Source organism: Perca fluviatilis, chromosome 21 (genome assembly GCF_010015445.1).
Source record: "Perca fluviatilis chromosome 21, GENO_Pfluv_1.0, whole genome shotgun sequence".
In the NCBI taxonomy this organism is placed as follows: Eukaryota; Metazoa; Chordata; class Actinopteri; order Perciformes; family Percidae; genus Perca; species Perca fluviatilis.
This window is the reverse complement of record NC_053132.1, coordinates 26,026,781-26,044,212: the sequence shown is the minus strand read 5'-3', so window position 1 is coordinate 26,044,212 and position 17,432 is coordinate 26,026,781. Positions and strand designations below refer to the sequence as shown.

Sequence of the window (17,432 nt, the reverse complement as noted above, 5' to 3'; positions counted from 1 at the left end):
AATGAAAAATAGATTTGAATGTTAAATTGCTAGCTGTTTCTGATTGGCTACTGTTAGTGTTTGTAATAATAATACATATTATTTAAAGCGCCTTTCATGACACCCAAGGTCACTTCACATCCAAAAAAGGACATTCAAATTATAGTCATCTTATAAATGTGCTGAGGTTCACACCATGCAGCATGCCTTTTGATAATACCTAATTATAGTTTGAATGTTACATATCTAGTAGTTCTGATTGGCTGCTGTTATTTAATTTGAATGTCAAATGGTTGCATTTAAAAAAAAAAAAAAACTGTAAATATTTATATTCACATGGCTTTTTTGATACCTGGGAAACTAATACATGTGTTGTTTGTCATTCAATGATTTGATTTATTGATTATTTTTAATAACAATAGTAACAACAATAATAGGCCTATATTAGGGCGTAATCATTAATATCTGGGGCAATTAGCCTACATAATATTTGATGGGGGGCGTTAGGGACCTGGATAATGGATAGGGGGGCGCTGGCACAAAAAAGGTTGAACCACTGCTGTAGGCCTACTTGTCATATTGTCAAAGTTTGCCGCTTTCAATTGTCACCAAACCACGTAACATACACACGACATATGTTTCAACTAAAGTTGCGATGATTCCTATTCTGTCAGTGTCAGTGACAGCCCGGAGCTAGCTAAATTTAATCTGTGTCATGTAGCGCTAACGTTGATGCTGATCACCTCCTCACTTGGTGGAGCCTCACATCAGACGCCGAAAACCATTTATTAAATACACAGCTGGCATTCTACATTTCCATACAATCCGATATCATCCATGGAAGATAATAAAAAGCAATGCACATCATCTGCTGTATCCACAACAATCCATACGTGTTTGAGCCATATTTCCTTCTTACTTGTGGTCATGTCAAATCTCACACATCCATAAAAGCACTAAGCTAGTTATTGCTAACGTCCGTACAAAATAGGCTAACCTAAAACTTATCTCAGAATTAAAAAGTAGTAATCCAAGTCAAGTTCGTTGACTGTGCATCTGGAGCAGTTTGGTGTCCCTTAACCCTTAACCAGGGGCTGTTCTAGGATCAGACCTTTAGGGGGGGCTCAGCCCCTAATGAGAATATGACACAAATACAGTGCCTTGCAAAATTGTTAAACATAACAAATGTATTGTTAAACAACTAATATACCTTTGTATTCAATATTGCTTCTATATCGTTTAAAACAAATACCATGATGACTAGACCTTGGTTAGGTGTTCTTATAATGGATGCACTCTGGTGAACAGATGGATTGATGTGGCTCTGACCAAAAAAGATCCCAAGAAAGATGCTCCTCCAGCGTACTCCATGCCCCTGTTGGGGATGGAGGACGGTGATGAGACTGATTCAGACAATGAAGGAAATGAAATCACCAATGTAATGCTATGCTAGATTAACCTTGCTTCTTTTTCCCCTAGTGCAGCCAATTGTTGAATAGTTTAGTGTGTTTAGTGGAAAAGCACCATGATAGCTTAGTCATGCAAAAATGAGAAAAGGATAAATGTTGTACGTGCAGAAAGCAGCACTGTATGACGGTGGTCAGAAAGCAACAAGAGTGCAGCAACAAAGTTAATATCAGTTTGATATCAGTTTAACCATGAAAGTAAGTTACTCCTCAATCTGTGATGGACAACAGTGGCGCATTGTTCTTTCTGACCATCAGCATAATTAGTCTGCCTAACAACTGATGAAGAGGGCGTGTGCCAAGAGACTGGGACAAGTCTGTGCACCAACCAGGGGAGGCTAAGTCTAAACCACGGTACTCCTCCAACTGTTTTTCTATCCTCTTTTCCTGATCCTACTTTGCTTCTCAGTTTTGCGTGTGGCCCCAATGGCTTTTTGATTTGAATTAATGTAACTGAAAAGCTAAAACCTAAATCTAATTTTAGTAGTTTTGCAGTCAGTATAGCCTTAAGCAAGGCATAGATTTGAAGTTTGATTTCACAATTTTAATAGAAGTAGATGTTTATATTGAAGAGATTTCCACAAATAAAAGAAAAAATGTAACCACCAAGTATAGTCATAGACGGCAATGTATTCTGCAGCATACATTAGCAGCTAAATTCTACATATAGGCTACACGCACCACATCGCACTGCTATTTTATTACCAATATTATAATTCATTTTTCTAATATTGTTGATCACCTTAAACTGTGTTTAGGTTAGCAGTTAGGTAGTTTTATGTTACACAGCGTTTGCTGTGTAAAAAGGGGGAGATGAAATTTTTCCAAAATTTTTACTGTTTTACACTTATTATGATATGCACCGCGTGTGCGGTGCATAAAGGGGGATTGTTAGAATATATTTGTGAGAGTAAGCTAACAGGATTGTAAAGTTCATGATTTTCACCTTGTTGTCTCGTTTCCCTGGGTTTTGAGAGGCCATCTAGTTCTACAGTGATTTGACATTACAAAAGTAGGGGGAGATAATGCCTGAAATGAAAAAGTCTTCTCTGATCAAGGGGGGAACAGGCAACAAGGTCAGTGTTTTGTAAGCGCGTGATATGTGACACAAAGTATAGTGGAATGACCTGACTCTTGGAGAACTCCGTAAGTTTGAAGGAGATTAAAAAAACACAGAGGTTCAAATTTAACAATAGCAGTCTGTCTTTATGAGCTGGGAATGAGAAGTCGAGGTCATTTGTTTATACAATGTGATACATATCGATAGACGGATGAAGCAGAGAGAGGGAATAAAAAGTAAAGGTTCTGGGTTAGCCGGCATCAGATGCTGGGGGAATCTCTGTCTGTCTGCTAGGTTTTAGCGATAGGCTGTTTTGTCTTTAAGTAATCTGATCCGTATGCATACGCTTTTGTATTTTGCAATATCATTCACTAAAGCTTGTTATTAACTTTAACTGGACGAATCTTGAGTCTTAATTTGAATCCTGAGTCTTTTCCTCTGATCTACCAGTAAACGAACACTATTCAGTGACCATAGAATTGGAGTCAGATTAAGTCTAGCCTTTTTAGGGCCAGACCGGTCATCGGTCACATTTTCGAATAAAATCTTACACCGTGCAAACTGCCAAAACTCATCAGTAAGAGGAGTGTGCCTCTTTTGAAGTTCTCTGTGTAATATTTACTTGATGGGGTACTTTTCTTACATATTTACACAAATTGTATTAATGAAAAACACAGACCAGGATTGTTGGGGTTTTTTTTTACAGTAAAATGTATATTATGTATTATATATTGTATTAATTTATTCAATTAAAAAATAAATGTATTGAAGACAACTTAAGATTTATTCTGGTTCAGTTTAAATTTCATTATTGCAATACATGCTGACAAATGGATTGTTGTGTCTTTTTGTGTATGTCAGACTTATTTACAGAGTCACCTTTTTGTATAGTGTTCTGTAGTTACATTTTTGTGGATTATTTGCAACCTAATATATTAATATGACTAAATTTATATAAACAGATATTTAAAAGTAAACAAGGAACATCATAATAAAGAAGAGACTTGTTTTACATGTTTTCTGTTGGACTTTTTCCCCACCAATCTTAAAATGCTTCCTTTATTGTCCACGAGATGGCATTGTTGTCCCACACTGACATTACCAGAATGTCTCTTCTCTTTAAACCCAGCAGCTTTCAATTTGTTTTGTTTGTGTTCTAAATTAAAATTATAATTTACCCCTTTACAATGAGATCACCCATTCAAACCAACAGTATAACTCAGAGATTTATTAATGGTATACTATGCAGTATTTTCCTATAGACTCATACAAAAATAATCCCTCTTAATCATCCCTTATGACCTACTAGAAGAGTGTGCTTTTAAACATTGGGTGTGTAGCCTTCACGCAAGTGTCATGCATCCAAGAGGAAGCTACGAAAATGGCACCGGGGTTGGCTTTCACTTTCGCTGCTGTATGTGATGCTGCAGGTGGTGCACTGTGCTGTGTTCTGGTAACCGCAATCAAGGACATGTGCTTCTGGTGTCTTCGAGCAGGAGAAGCCAACAGTATGCGACAATTTCTGCATAGTTTTGCTTTAAAATTCAACAATTTCATTGGCATTATTACATGGACCACCTTTTTGCATCTGACGTAAACAGGTTTACATTTTCAAAGCAATTGCACTAATGTTGTCTGTGCTCACATTCAACATTAATCCTAGCTACTCTCATTAAGGCTCAATGAGACCTTATAACACAATATTTGATGGCAAACAATAAGGAAAAAGAAGAAATGTGAGAAAGATTAACACAAAAATCAATGGCTTGGGTGCCCCGGTAGCCCACCAGGTAGAGTCCGTACCATTAAACGTACAATATGTAACTTTCTGCCGCAAGGGGTCTCTAAACCAAAACAATGGACGATAAACTGGACTTTTGATGACGTTGGGAAGTTGCGTGGAATTATGGGAGTTTTTAGTGTTAAACACCTTCGCTGCCGGTTAGAATGCATCAGTTCACGGACGAGTTTACCCATTCAAGTTTATTCACGTTACGTTTATTCATGTTATTCTAATAAAATAGCTGCAGTGTCCCCAACATAATTACGCTTTTCTTGATTAGATTTGTATTTGTAGCTGACCAGTTAGCTAGTGAGCCAGCAAGCTAACAGTAGCCAGCAGCTAAAACTATATATATATATTTCACATATCAATGTAACCTTTTGGATGGTTTCAACACCGAGGCTTTGTTGTAACGCTAGCTAGCTACTAAACGAGGCTGAGAGACGGGTGTGGGTGGGGGTTGTCGGGGAAATCTCCGCAATGGCAGGACGTTCGATGCCCGTTGTGCAGCAGCAGAACATCTCCCAGCTGCCCGGAATTATCTCCCCTTCACTTTTCAGTAATCTCAACTTTTTGTTTTGGTGCTTAACCCACCTTCTGTCGGGTTAATTTAGCTAACCGTAAAGACAGCTAAACGCGAAGGGGGGAGAAATTCGGCAGGGGAGGAGATTTTCGGCACATACACCGATAGCGCTACGGAGATGTAGCTAGCTAACGCTATGAATGGCCGCTGTTGTGACTCGGTGCTGGGTCTGATATGGTCTGTTTCCCGACGTTTAATTAAACTGCCGTTAGCGTCTGGAGATAAGTTCTGGCAGGGGGGTTGCTGTAATGAAAGTAGCTGGCTGATAGCTGACTGGGGGCTAACGGTAACTAGCTAGCTAGCTATATGTCCCGGGGCTGTTGTCAGCTGTCATGCTGACTGAGTCTCTCTGCGCCGGGGGAGTGAGGCAGACAGACCGGGGTGTGCTAGCTAGCTGGCTAAATTAGCATTCGATTAATCGTTTATCTATACAGCTAACGTTAACGTTACTAGTGAAGTTATTCGTGGGTAAGCCCAGTCCTGTTAACTGTGGTCGAAACAGTCATACTAATAGTAACGTTTTTAGCGTGTTGAACGATGTTGTAACCTCATAATGTTACCCACAAAGCATTAGCATCACGTTAGCTACTTTTCAACCAGCACATTGTAGTAACGTTAAGCTGGTATCGATATTGAACTTTCAAAATAAATAAGGTTGTATTATTGTGATAAAAAAGTGGGATGTAATTAATCACAAAATGATGCTGTATGGCAAAAAAAGCAGTATTACGGTTACAAGTATTTTTTTTCTGTGACATTGTATGATTTACAATTACTCCTGAATGTATCATCTTGGTGCCAGTGTTCTGACGGAAGTTAGAGTAACTACACAGTAAAAGGTTATATGACGCCACTGATGGGCGACTAAAGGAAACATCCCGTGTCTGAAAATAAAATAACAGATTTCTCTGGGTTTGACATTTGGTGGAAACATTTGGGATAGTGTAAGAACACAACTCATAAAAATATATAACATAGGTATGGTTGTTTTTAGACATTTTAAAGCAGAAATGTTACATATTGTACCTTTAAGGCTCAGTCCTAAACCGCAGTGGCCAGGGTTTGAGTCTGGCCCTGAACCCTTTTCTATATTGTCTTCCCCTCTCTTTCCTCTCTGTTTCTGTCTTTAATAAAAGCATAAAATGCTTAAAAAATATATTTAAAGAAAATCAATTGGAAATCCTTGGATTAAAAATAGTTTTATTTTGTATGCTTTCAAACTAGTGCAAATACATATGATACACTGATAACAGACAACCCTGTAGGCAGGCCTTCTCACAAAAACAGTAAAGCCTGAAAGCCTTTTCATCACAAGAAATGGTCATTGATATGACCTGGTCTCGTTTTGGTTATCCCCCAGTGGTTCCTTTACTTCACTCAAGGTACAGTCCGGTCGTTCTGCAGTCGGATGCTAACGTAAGCCTAGCACATAAATGTGCCAATAGGCAAGGAAGAAAATGAGCCGGAACAGTTCTCCTATATCCATTTATCCACATTCATTATTTAAGAATACGAAACCACTCAGTCAAATCTCAGCTCATATAAAGATTCTCTCTCTCACCCTTTGCTGCTCGCCACATAAAAGATTCATCCCCCCTTTTAGGGAAAAATGCTTGGAGGATAATACTCTATGTATGCATTGATTGCCCTTAAATTCTTAACCAGTGAGACTGAAGAACAAGAAGGTAAGAAAAAGTTGTGGAAATTCTGGAATATGAAAATGCACCAGTTCTAGGTTTATTGTGCCACAACAGCCTACCAACTAGAGCATCAGGATTAAACCGCAAACCAGAAATGCTAACAGCTACACTGGGTATTTCACCATTAAACTTTTTACAGCTGTAACCTATAGCAAGCACTTTCTCATGACCTCACAAATGTTTTATTTAACCACCTCGCATAGGAATAAGTTGTCTACCAAATGAGGAAGATGTATATAGTACATTCCTTACTGAACATCTATGACAGATAAAATAATGCTGCTGTCTTTCAAACACTTGAACAAGATGATTGATTGATAGGGGTAAATGTACTGACACTGAGTTTTTATTATTAAGTCTCTGAGATGTCCTGCTGGTCATAAGCAGATAATAATAATCGGTTTCAGTCAGATGGAAGAATTGCTCATGCTTCTACCCAAAGCAGTGTAATGCCAACAAAAGCCTCTGGTTGCACACAATCAAAGGGTCACTGCCATCCAAAGTCTTGGCCCGCCATCTGATAGAAGCGCTGGTTATGCACCTTGTAGAAATCCCTCAGTCTCTGCATCACCTCTGGGTCGATGGAGGCATGCGTCCTCCCTTTTGTCTTCCCCAGGCAGTGAGGTTTACTGCTGCCCTCCGGCTTCTTCAGACAGGGGAAGCCTTTTGTTTTATTAAAGTAGAAGTGCTTGTCTGTGACAATCGTCTGGAGACCCAGAAAGTCCTGGACTTTGCCCAGTTCTCCGGCAGGGTCGGAGATGAGCCTCTCACCACTGACCAGATGGATTTGAGTCCTGGGGAACCAGGCCAGCCAGCGTTCCAGGTGCTGGGCGTACAGGCCTATCCACAGCGGGCTCCACAGTGAGTCGATCTGACCTAGAGACAAGACAGAGATATACCAAGTCTCTTTATTCAAAATCATCATTGCTACCACCATTGTCTCAAATTCTCATTCAACTATTACATTTAAAGGTGCCGTAGGTAGGATTGCGAAGATCCAGGACTTAGCCAGAATTGATGCCATCAGTCATAATAATTATAATGCCGATATTATTTCAGTATAGAAATATTAGGTACTTTTTAGGCAAGTATATCACAAAACAGGCAGAACAAGAGATATATTTAATTGCTCAAGAAAGTAACGATGGTGCCCACCCCCCACCTCCACCCCCAAACACAAACACACACTCACACGCACACACACCGTTCTTTTAATACATCCATGACACACACACACACACACACACACACACACACACACACACACACACACACACACACTCAACTTCCCAAGCTAACCGTGGGTGCCCTTCCCAGTGGTCTGTTGGATTGTGCCTGACGAAGTTTGACAGTAGGCTAAGTCAACTTTTTTGGAAATGGCCTCGAAAAGACAGCAGGAGTCAGGATCAGAGAAAAGAAAAAAGAAGAAACTGCGAGATGATGCCCGTGCATGACTTGCAGGTAAGTCCATGTTTAATCATTCTTAAATATGGGAGTTGTGCTGCTAATGTAATGGTTAGCCTATGCATACACCTCGAACTAGCTGACGTTATTGCTAATGTTAGCAAACTCAAATATGTTATAACTTAGGTGCAAGCTAAATTAAGATTTTACTGTTAAACACTATCTATGCATTTTACAAGTAACTAACACCAGCTAGCTGTTATTTTACTTTAGATATTGAGCAGTAGTTTATGGTTTATTTTGACGTGACGGTGGTCAATACTTTCTCAGTAACATTTTTGTAGTAGACAAAATGCTATCGTAACCATATTTAAGTTGTATTCAATTAAATGGTAAAATAATGTTTAAGATTCAGAAATGTAGTCTTGTGTAAGGTGTAGCATTTTGCTTTTATTCCTGTAGGTAAGATATAAATATAAAATGTCATTATGAATGATATAAAGCACACATTATTGTTGAATTGTGTGCAATATTGCAACTCATTCTATTATGCTTTTGTATTAGATTAGATCAGATTTATCAAATAGTTGATAAATAAGTAATAAAGGGGGAGAGCTCCTTGGCTGCATGCTTTCAGTTTTAAATGTTTATAATTGTTTTCGGTATAAGATTCTTTGTTTGAATGTTTTGTCTCTTTCTATACTGATCCTTTTTCTTTGTATTTCTAAATTAATGCAGGGTCAATGCTGAGATACGTAATAGGAGGAACACGTGGCCAAGAGGAAGATACAGACGACGAGCAACCATCTACAAGCAGTTCAGGCACACATCAACCCTAGCCGGCCAGCAGGTCTGTAGACTCCACAACAGTACCAAGCCCTGATCAACCACCCTCAACCAGCAGTTTAGGGACAGATACACAGCAAAAATCTTTGGTTTATTTTGATAATAGGGCATCAACAGCAACAGTTTATTTGAAGACTTTCAATCAGGATTTAGAAAGCATCATAGCACAGAGACGGCACTGGTGAAAATTACTAACGACGTTCTAACAGTTGCAGACAGAGGACTTGTCTCCATACTCATTTTACTAGATCTTAGTGCTGCATTTGACACTATTGACCATACAATCCTGTTACAGAGATTGGAACACTTAGTCGGCATTAAAGGAATCGCACTAAGCTGGTTTAAGTCCTATTTCTCTGATCGATCTCAATTTGTTAATGTTAATGATAAATCCTCCAAGTACGCTAAAGTTAGCCATGGCGTTCCACAAGGCTCAGTACTTGGACCAATTCTATTCTCCTTATATATGCTTCCTCTTGGTAATATTATTAGGAAACACTCAATTAACTGTCACTGTTATGCGGATGACACCCAATTATACTTGTCAATCAAACCAGACGAAACCAGTCAGTTAGCTAAACTTCAAGCATGCATTAAAGATATAAAATCCTGGATGACCTACAATTTTCTGATGTTAAACTCTAACAAAACTGAAGTTATTGTGCTGGGCCCTAAACACCTCCGAACTTCATTATCTAAAGATATTGCTACTCTGGATGGTATTGTCCTGGCCTCCAGCACTACTGTCTAGGAGTTATTTTTGATCAGGATATATCCTTTAACGCCCATCTAAAACAAAGCTCAAGAACAGCCTTTTTTCATCTTCGTAACATTGCCAAAATTAGGAATATCCTGTCTCAAAATGATGCTGAAAAACTAGTCCATGCATTCGTTACTTCCAGGCTGGACTATTGTAATTCCCTACTGTCAGGTTGCTCAAATAAGTCCCTTAAGACTCTTCAGCTGATCCAGAATACTGCAGCACGTGTTCTGACAAGAACTAAGAAAAGAGATCATATTTCTCCCGTATTAGCTTCTCTGCATTGGCTTCCTGTAAAATTCAGGATTGAAAATTGAAATTGAAAAAATTAAAGTCCTTCTCCTGACCTACAAAGCCCTAAATGGTCAAGCACCATCCTATCTAGAACAGCTCCTAGTACCTTATTGTCCCACTAGAGCACTGCGCTCCCAGAATGCAGAGTTACTTGTGGTTCCTAGAGTCTCTAAAAGTAGACTGGGGGGCCAGAGCCTTCAGCTACCAGGTTCCTTTCCTATGGAACCAGCTCCCAGTCTGGGTTCGGGGGGCAGACACCGTCACCACATTTAAGAGTAAACTGAAAACCCTCCTCTTTGATAAAGCTTATAGTTAGGGAGTGAGGAGTAGCAGCGTCCGCCTAACCCGGCCCACCTGCTTCTCTTCGTAGTCATCAGATTTATTTATCATATAATCAATAACATAGTGAGAGTAGAGGGAGGCGGGCCAGTACAGCCCGATCCGTCAGGGGAGAGTTCAAGCCCGATCCGGCACATCTCTCTAAGCTAACCTGCCTCTTTTAGTTATGCTATTATAATTCTAGACTACCAGGGAAGTTCCTTCCTTCCTATGAGACACTGAGCTGCTCTCTCATCTCTGTTTTCACTTGTTTCCTTTTGTATGCATCCTGTCCGAGAACTGCTTGTTACTAACCTAGCTCTGGGGAGTTTACTCCCCGGAGTCCTTATGTGTCTTCCTGCAATGCCCAGCCGCGTCCTGCTGCGTCCGCTGCATCCGCTGCATCCACCCGTGTTCTGCAGCGCCACATTACATCCCACAACGCCCTGCTGCGATGTTCATACACACAGAGTAGTCACGATCCGGTATAGGAGACTGCACTACTCAGTATGCAACGATGTGCCCTGCTATGACATGAACTACAACGACTACCTTCGAAGTCACTGTTCCATTATCTTTAATGTGACTATTATTGCCACTGTTCATCACACCCCCAACCGGCCCCATCAGACACCGCCTAACAAGAGTCTGGGTCTGCCGAGGTTTCTTCCTAAAAGGGAGTTTTTCCTCGCCACTGTCGCAACAGCCACTGCTAATGCTTGCTCTTGAGGGAATTACTGTAATTGTTGGGGCTTTGGAAATTATAGAGTGTGGTTTAGACCTACTCTATCTGTAAAGTGTCTCGAGATAACTGTTGTCATGATTTGATACTATAAATAAATTGAATTGAAATTGAATTGAATCATAAAGGAATTATGCTTAGGGCACCAAAATGGCTAGCAGCGGCACTGATTAGCAGCAAGGAAAACAGGGTTGTCTTTTTTTATGGTCTGAGTCTGTGCTCATAACACCAGGATCAGTACCTGTGGTGCGGTTCTTGAAGGCCAGGCTCTCAAAAGGAGGGATGTCGGGGGTCTTGGAGATGATCTGTGTGTAGTCAGATATGGCCCTGGTCACAGGGTCACGGACGACCACAATCAGCTTCACATCCTGTGACATAGCATGGACTCGTGCTGGTGTTTCCATGGTAACAAAGTAACGAGGTGTCTTCTCAATAACAATCTGACCGTCCAGGGCTTTGGGCATCATACTTCTAAAAGTACAGGAAAAATATGTTGTAAAGACAAAGTACTGGCAAAATACAATATCATATTAAATAGACTTAGGTCTGCACTCCTCCCTGTGCAGCTGGGTCCCCGACTTTCTGACCAGCAGACCCCAGGTTGTGCGAGTGGGCAACCATGTCTCATCCCCCCACACCCTCAACACCGGAGCCCCCCAAGGCTGTGTACTGAGCCTCCTGCTGTACTAATTATACACCTACAACTGCATGACCACGTCAGACTCCAACGTCATTGTCAACAAGCGACTGAGTTCGTGAAATTAAATTTATTATTATTATTATTATTAACATCATCAAGTTTGCTGACGATACAGCTGTGGTGGGTCTGATCACTGAGAATAATGAGATGGCCTACCTGATGGAAATCGAACACCTTTTGAATTGGTGCCAGGAAAACAATCTCATGCTGAACGTCACAAAAACTAGAGAGCTGATTGTGGACTTCAACAGGAAACAGCAGAGGATCTACCATCCACTCTGGATCAGCGGGGCTCAGGTCGAGAGGGTTGACAGCTATAAATATCTTGGGGTTCAGGGCTTGACATTAACTTTTTGAGGCACTTGTCCTTTGGAAAAGTACATTTACATTTCACTTGTCCATGCACAAAATCATCATTTCATAAATGTTTTTGTGTTTTGCTAATGCAGAATTCGAACAAACCGTTGAAAGCATCCAAACTCTGTCAACATTAATAAAATTCCGTTGAAACAGTAGAAACAAACTTCCCATTCAACAAGAAAAAATGATCCATAGACTCCATAATAAAAAATATACTTCGCACGCCGGTGTGCAGAAGTTAATATATTGAGTTTCTAAGTCAATATTTTAAAGTTTGTCATTACTTTACGATTCCTAGTCAATATATTGAGATACTAAGTCAATATTAAGATATTAAGTCAATATATTGAGATACTAAGTTATTGACATTCTAAGTGAATATTTTAAAGTGTCTCATTACTTTGAGATTTTTAGTTTATATTCTGAGATACTGAGTCAATACATTGAGATACTAAGTCAATATTTTGGCCAGAAGTAGTGATGACTTGAACTTATACTATATCTAAAATAATTTTGTAGACATAACAATGGATTTTGCCACTAAATGTTGGTGTTAACTTTTTTTAATTTTTTTTTTTAATACAATTTCACTTTCTAGATGAACATAGACGTAATGAGTGGCACATAACGTGAAGTAACATGGCATTTTATTTTGTTTGACTTTTAACTTGTCCAGTGGGGCAAGTCAATTTCTCTTCCGCTAGCCTTAATGTCGAGCCCTGCCGGGTTCATATCACTCAGGACCTAACATGGTTGCTCCACATCACCTCCCTAGTGAAGAAGGCCTGTCAGCGTCTCCGCCATCTCAGATGCCTGAGAGACTTTAAGCTCCCCATCAGGGTGCTCAGGAACTTTTACATCTGAACCATAGAGAGCATCCTGTCTGGGAGCATCACCACCTGGATGGGCAGCAGCACCCAAAAAGACTACCTGGCCTTAAAGAGGGTGGTGGAGGATGCGTACAGATACAGGTATATGCCTGTAAATTGTGGTTATTTTCCAAGATGTCTCTATAGTGCGTTCAGCGATTAGAAACACACACACACACACACACACACACACACACACACACACACACACACACACACACACACACACACACACACACACTCCATAATACAATCCCACAGTAGTCACTTTGACAGACATCACACTCTTATAGACAGTGAGAGAGTATCCATCTCCAGGGATCCAGACACCCAGGCAGGGGACAGCAGTGCTACATAAACACAGGAGTCTTTCCTTGAATGTATCTCGCTCTGCTCATCTCTAACTCCACACCAGAAGGCCAGCAGATGGGACTCATTTAGAAATAAATTACACCAGAGGGCTCAAAAAAACGGCTGGGGACTCGCGGACATCTGCCAACACACCTGCCAACACACCTGCCTGACTGACTCACAAAACACACACAGCCTCGGCAGCATGGTCACACACAGCACTGAATCAGCTTACCAGCTTGTTTACATAAACAAAGCTTAAATGCCCATACTAAAGTGTTTACAATTTGTATTTCTTAAACTACAAATACTACAAAAGTTTATATTTTTGGTGACCATTTCTTAATGTATGCTGCACTGTTTTAGATTTTTAGAAGTATTTTCCAAACAGTTCCAGGCAACCATTAATTTGCATATGTTTGTTAATAGAAACTAATAGCTACTGTTCAGCCATTGGTTTGAAATTATTTATCTTTAGCTATGAATCAATGGTCTCCAATGGCTGAAAAAAATCGCTGTTTAGTTCTGGTGTTCCGGTGGTGAGACGGCAAGACAAGTGTTTAGGGACCATCTACAAACTACAACACCGAAAAGCGATACAAAAATATTTTCCAAAATAGGCATATGCTTATTTTTTTAAAGTAAGTGCTGTAGTACAACTAGCAGGATACACGTTATAATTGAGGTAAGTTTGGAGACACCTTATTTAATCATTAAATTAATAAATATTTTTGTTGTATCTCTTTTCGGTGTTGTAGTTTGTAGACGGTCCCTAAGCACTTGTCTAGCCGTCTTAACACCGGACTAAACAGAGGTATGAATTAGCACAACTTTTATGCATTTCTTTCACATCTACTGCAGCCATATTCACTGTGTTCACGCGGAAGGAATCAGTTCACATGGCAAGGCCCTTGTAACGACATCTCGAACATGTTAAGAGGCTAAAAGCATGTTGTTGACCGGAATTATTCTGTAATGAATGTAATCAAATATTTATTCTCCCTTAAGCTGTTTGTACGGAAGCCTTGAAAGGCAAGGCAGAAAAAGTCTAGAAGGTTATCTACTATGTACAAGATGTTATCTTCTACATACAAGATGTTATCTTCTAAGTAGGAAATCATTTTTAAAATGTTTATCTTGTACGGATGAGATAACCTCTCATATGTAGGAAATACAGTAGCTATGGGTATTATGTCCTATGTAATAATAATTAATTCAATTAAATTTTATTTAGTTTCAAGCCGCTTTGGGGAGTAGATACATGTAATGGATTACACTTACTGGGAATTACAGTTACTTATGAAAATGTTCACAATTACTTTGGGGGTTACATCTGAATATTTTCTGTAAAGCCCAGTTCAGACCACATATTTGCAACGAGACAAAACCGTTTCAGATAAATAGAACAAAGCAGTGAATCTACGCTTAGTTAAACCAACCAGGTTTAGCCACAATCTCGATCAGCCAATCGCATTCTTGCTGTCAATTTTTAAATGTCATTGCGACCCTCCTCCACCCCATTTGCCTTCACTTCATCAATTCCGGCTCCCAGGTCTGAGCTCACCAGACCTCGCTCCTCTTCTCATTCATCCAGGTCTCAGCATCCTCTTCATTCATCACCATCACCACCAGTGTCTAGACTCTACCGGGGGGTATCCTACATACTCACGGCTTCTTGCCCCCCTGGAAATATGAAGACGTCACAATGGGAATTCGATGATGTCACGATGGGGTCTAACCGCCAAAAACTACATTTATCATTATCATGCACACGTCAATACTTTTTCACTCAAAACGAGGTCTCTCCTGATTGAAATAAAATGTTTTTGCTATGGAGATGGGACACCGTCTTGTCTCGTCGCATTGATGTGATCTGGCAGGTTTTAGAACGTTGCATGTTGGTGTGGTGGTTTTGGGGATTTTAAAAGGACTATTGACAGTAGTCTGTGTTGAGTACTGCTGTAAGTTTAACACTGCCAACAGGGCCGGAGTTGGACTCATTTTCAGCCCTTGAGATTCATGCCCACTTTACAACTAACTAAGACCTTAGTATATAAGTCTACAATAGCGCACTGTTCTCTACAGCCTTGTAATTCGGTATATTTTGTAAACTATCATTTCCAATTCAGTGCAATTGCAGTAAGTGTTGCTTCACAATGTTCTTAGCTTACCTGTGCCTTCCACACTAATAGCAGCTAACCCTTGCACACTACTGGGTCCTGGCTCTGCTTCTGACATAAATCAAATGTTAAAATGCTTTCTGATGCAGTCAAGTCAGTTTGATTAATGTAGTGCCGAATCATCTGGCATAATTGATTATCTCAGGGCATTTTTCATATAAAGCAGGTCTACACCATACTCTTTATTAATATTGATTCTAGTTCTTATAATATTCACTTAATGAGCAATCCTAGCTGCCCACAATTTTTGGGCTCATGGCTGGTGCTTGGCTTTTCATTGTCACTGTTAGCAGCAAGAAAAAGTTTTATTCATAAACATGAACGGTGGTTTGCAGGCAATGTTGTACTGTATTACGTTTTGCACGTCCGCTATCATCTTGCACTGCTTAAACTAGCTTAGCTTAACCATCTCATCGTCTTCATTTGGCGTTTCACTCACAAACTGCTAGCTGGTTTTAATGAAAAAGTTGCTCAGTTTAGCACATCTGGCCGCATCACTTTCTAGAGCTTTCTTCTTTAATTGTCGCATTTTCAGCGCCATTTTTGTGCTTTCTGTTATCCATTTCTATAGCTTCTTTTTGCTCGCATGTTGCGGCCAAATCCTCCAACAAGCACCAGTTAGGCAGTCTCGCAATGTTGATTTGAAAAGGAAAATATAACTGTGTATTGTTCAAATAACAGTGATAAGAAATACGGTCAAGCTCACATCCCTCGCATAACCGTGGTCAAACCAGCCGCCGTTGAACTTGGAGAAAAGTGCCCGGCAGAGCAGTGCAAAGTCTCGGTGAGCAGAACAGACGTAGTAACGTCACTCACCAATGTCTGAAAAATCTTTTAAATAAAATGAGCAGGTTTAACCATGCAGATGCAAGAAATATTCACCAGTCCAGAACACAGGACCTTATTCCTGTTTTTACTTTCTCTTCCCAGACACATCCGACCAATAAGCTGAGTTAACGTTCTTGTGTGGTTTGTAGTGATGCATTTTTGTTCGCTTGGATTTTTTCTGTGTGAAACTGAACCAAGGGAAAAACGCTCAAAGTTTACAAACTCATCAACTGATTCAGATCAGAGTAAACTATAGGTTTGAAAAGGGCGTAAAAGTGTCAATAAAAATGTTGCAAAGGAGTTATAAATGAGATGTTAATAAAAGAAGGACAAACAAAAAGAGACAATAGGGAACACACAGCTGATGCAGTAAAGACAGGATGCTCTGACTGTCTTTTGGTATTGACTCAGGTTTCTGATGCTTCTGCAACACAACCTCCTTTCAATACATCCACCCTCCCAAACTGGCCCCACTTTTATGAATCTGACAAACACGCATGCACACACACATGCACACACGCACGCACGCACGCACGCACACAGGGATTTGAGTTGATCTGAACATAGGGCTGGCAACACTTACCGCCACTTAGCCATAAGACTTCCCTTTTTAACTCCAATACCCTGAGCAGGAGGAGCCACACAGTCTGTGTGACACACACACACACGCAGAATACATACACAATGCAAAAAACAAGCAACCAATCATTCACTCATTAGTCAAGCATTTGCTATTATGCTTTTGGCCTCCCAATGGACCCATCTCTTACAGTCTAATGCCGCGTTCAGACTGCCTGGGTCAGCTGTCCGATGGTCCGGCAAAAACACAGGTCTTTCCATTCATTTTGAATGGGGGTAGTGCATAAAGGGTGGGTGTGGTAGATTTTTACCAGACCCTTTAAATACTTTGTGTGTGCTCATCTAACTATGTGTGTGTGTCTCTGTGAATTTGCTTACTTGTTTTAAATGAAAGGGGTGGGGGAGTGATGAAGGAATGATGGGAGTGGATACAAACGCGCCTCCATTAGCAATCTGTCTGTGAATAGCCTTAGAGCCAAGAGCCCTATGCCATTACCTAAGCACAAAGAGCTAATTACTGCCCCAAAGAGCACCATCAAAAGAAAATATCTATTATAAATATGCTTCTGCTATGAGCTTTGCACAGATACACTAATTGACAGGCATCACAAAAGAAAATTCCTTATCCTA

The 17,432-nt window shown here is 40.2% G+C and overlaps 1 protein-coding gene across 1 annotated transcript in view; it reads right to left on the bottom strand.

The window, feature by feature from the left end:
• Window positions 1-6,054: 6,054 nt before the first annotated feature.
• hs3st3l (heparan sulfate (glucosamine) 3-O-sulfotransferase 3-like) overlaps window positions 6,055-17,432 on the bottom strand; it is a 29,150-nt gene continuing 17,772 nt past the window's right edge. The window contains exons 2-3 of the mRNA XM_039789223.1: window positions 11,177-11,406; window positions 6,055-7,447 (exon numbers count right to left, since the gene is read on the bottom strand). Of these exons, the coding sequence (XP_039645157.1) occupies window positions 7,059-7,447; window positions 11,177-11,406 (619 nt within the window). The 3' untranslated portion in view covers window positions 6,055-7,058. The remainder of the gene's footprint in view (window positions 7,448-11,176; window positions 11,407-17,432) is intronic.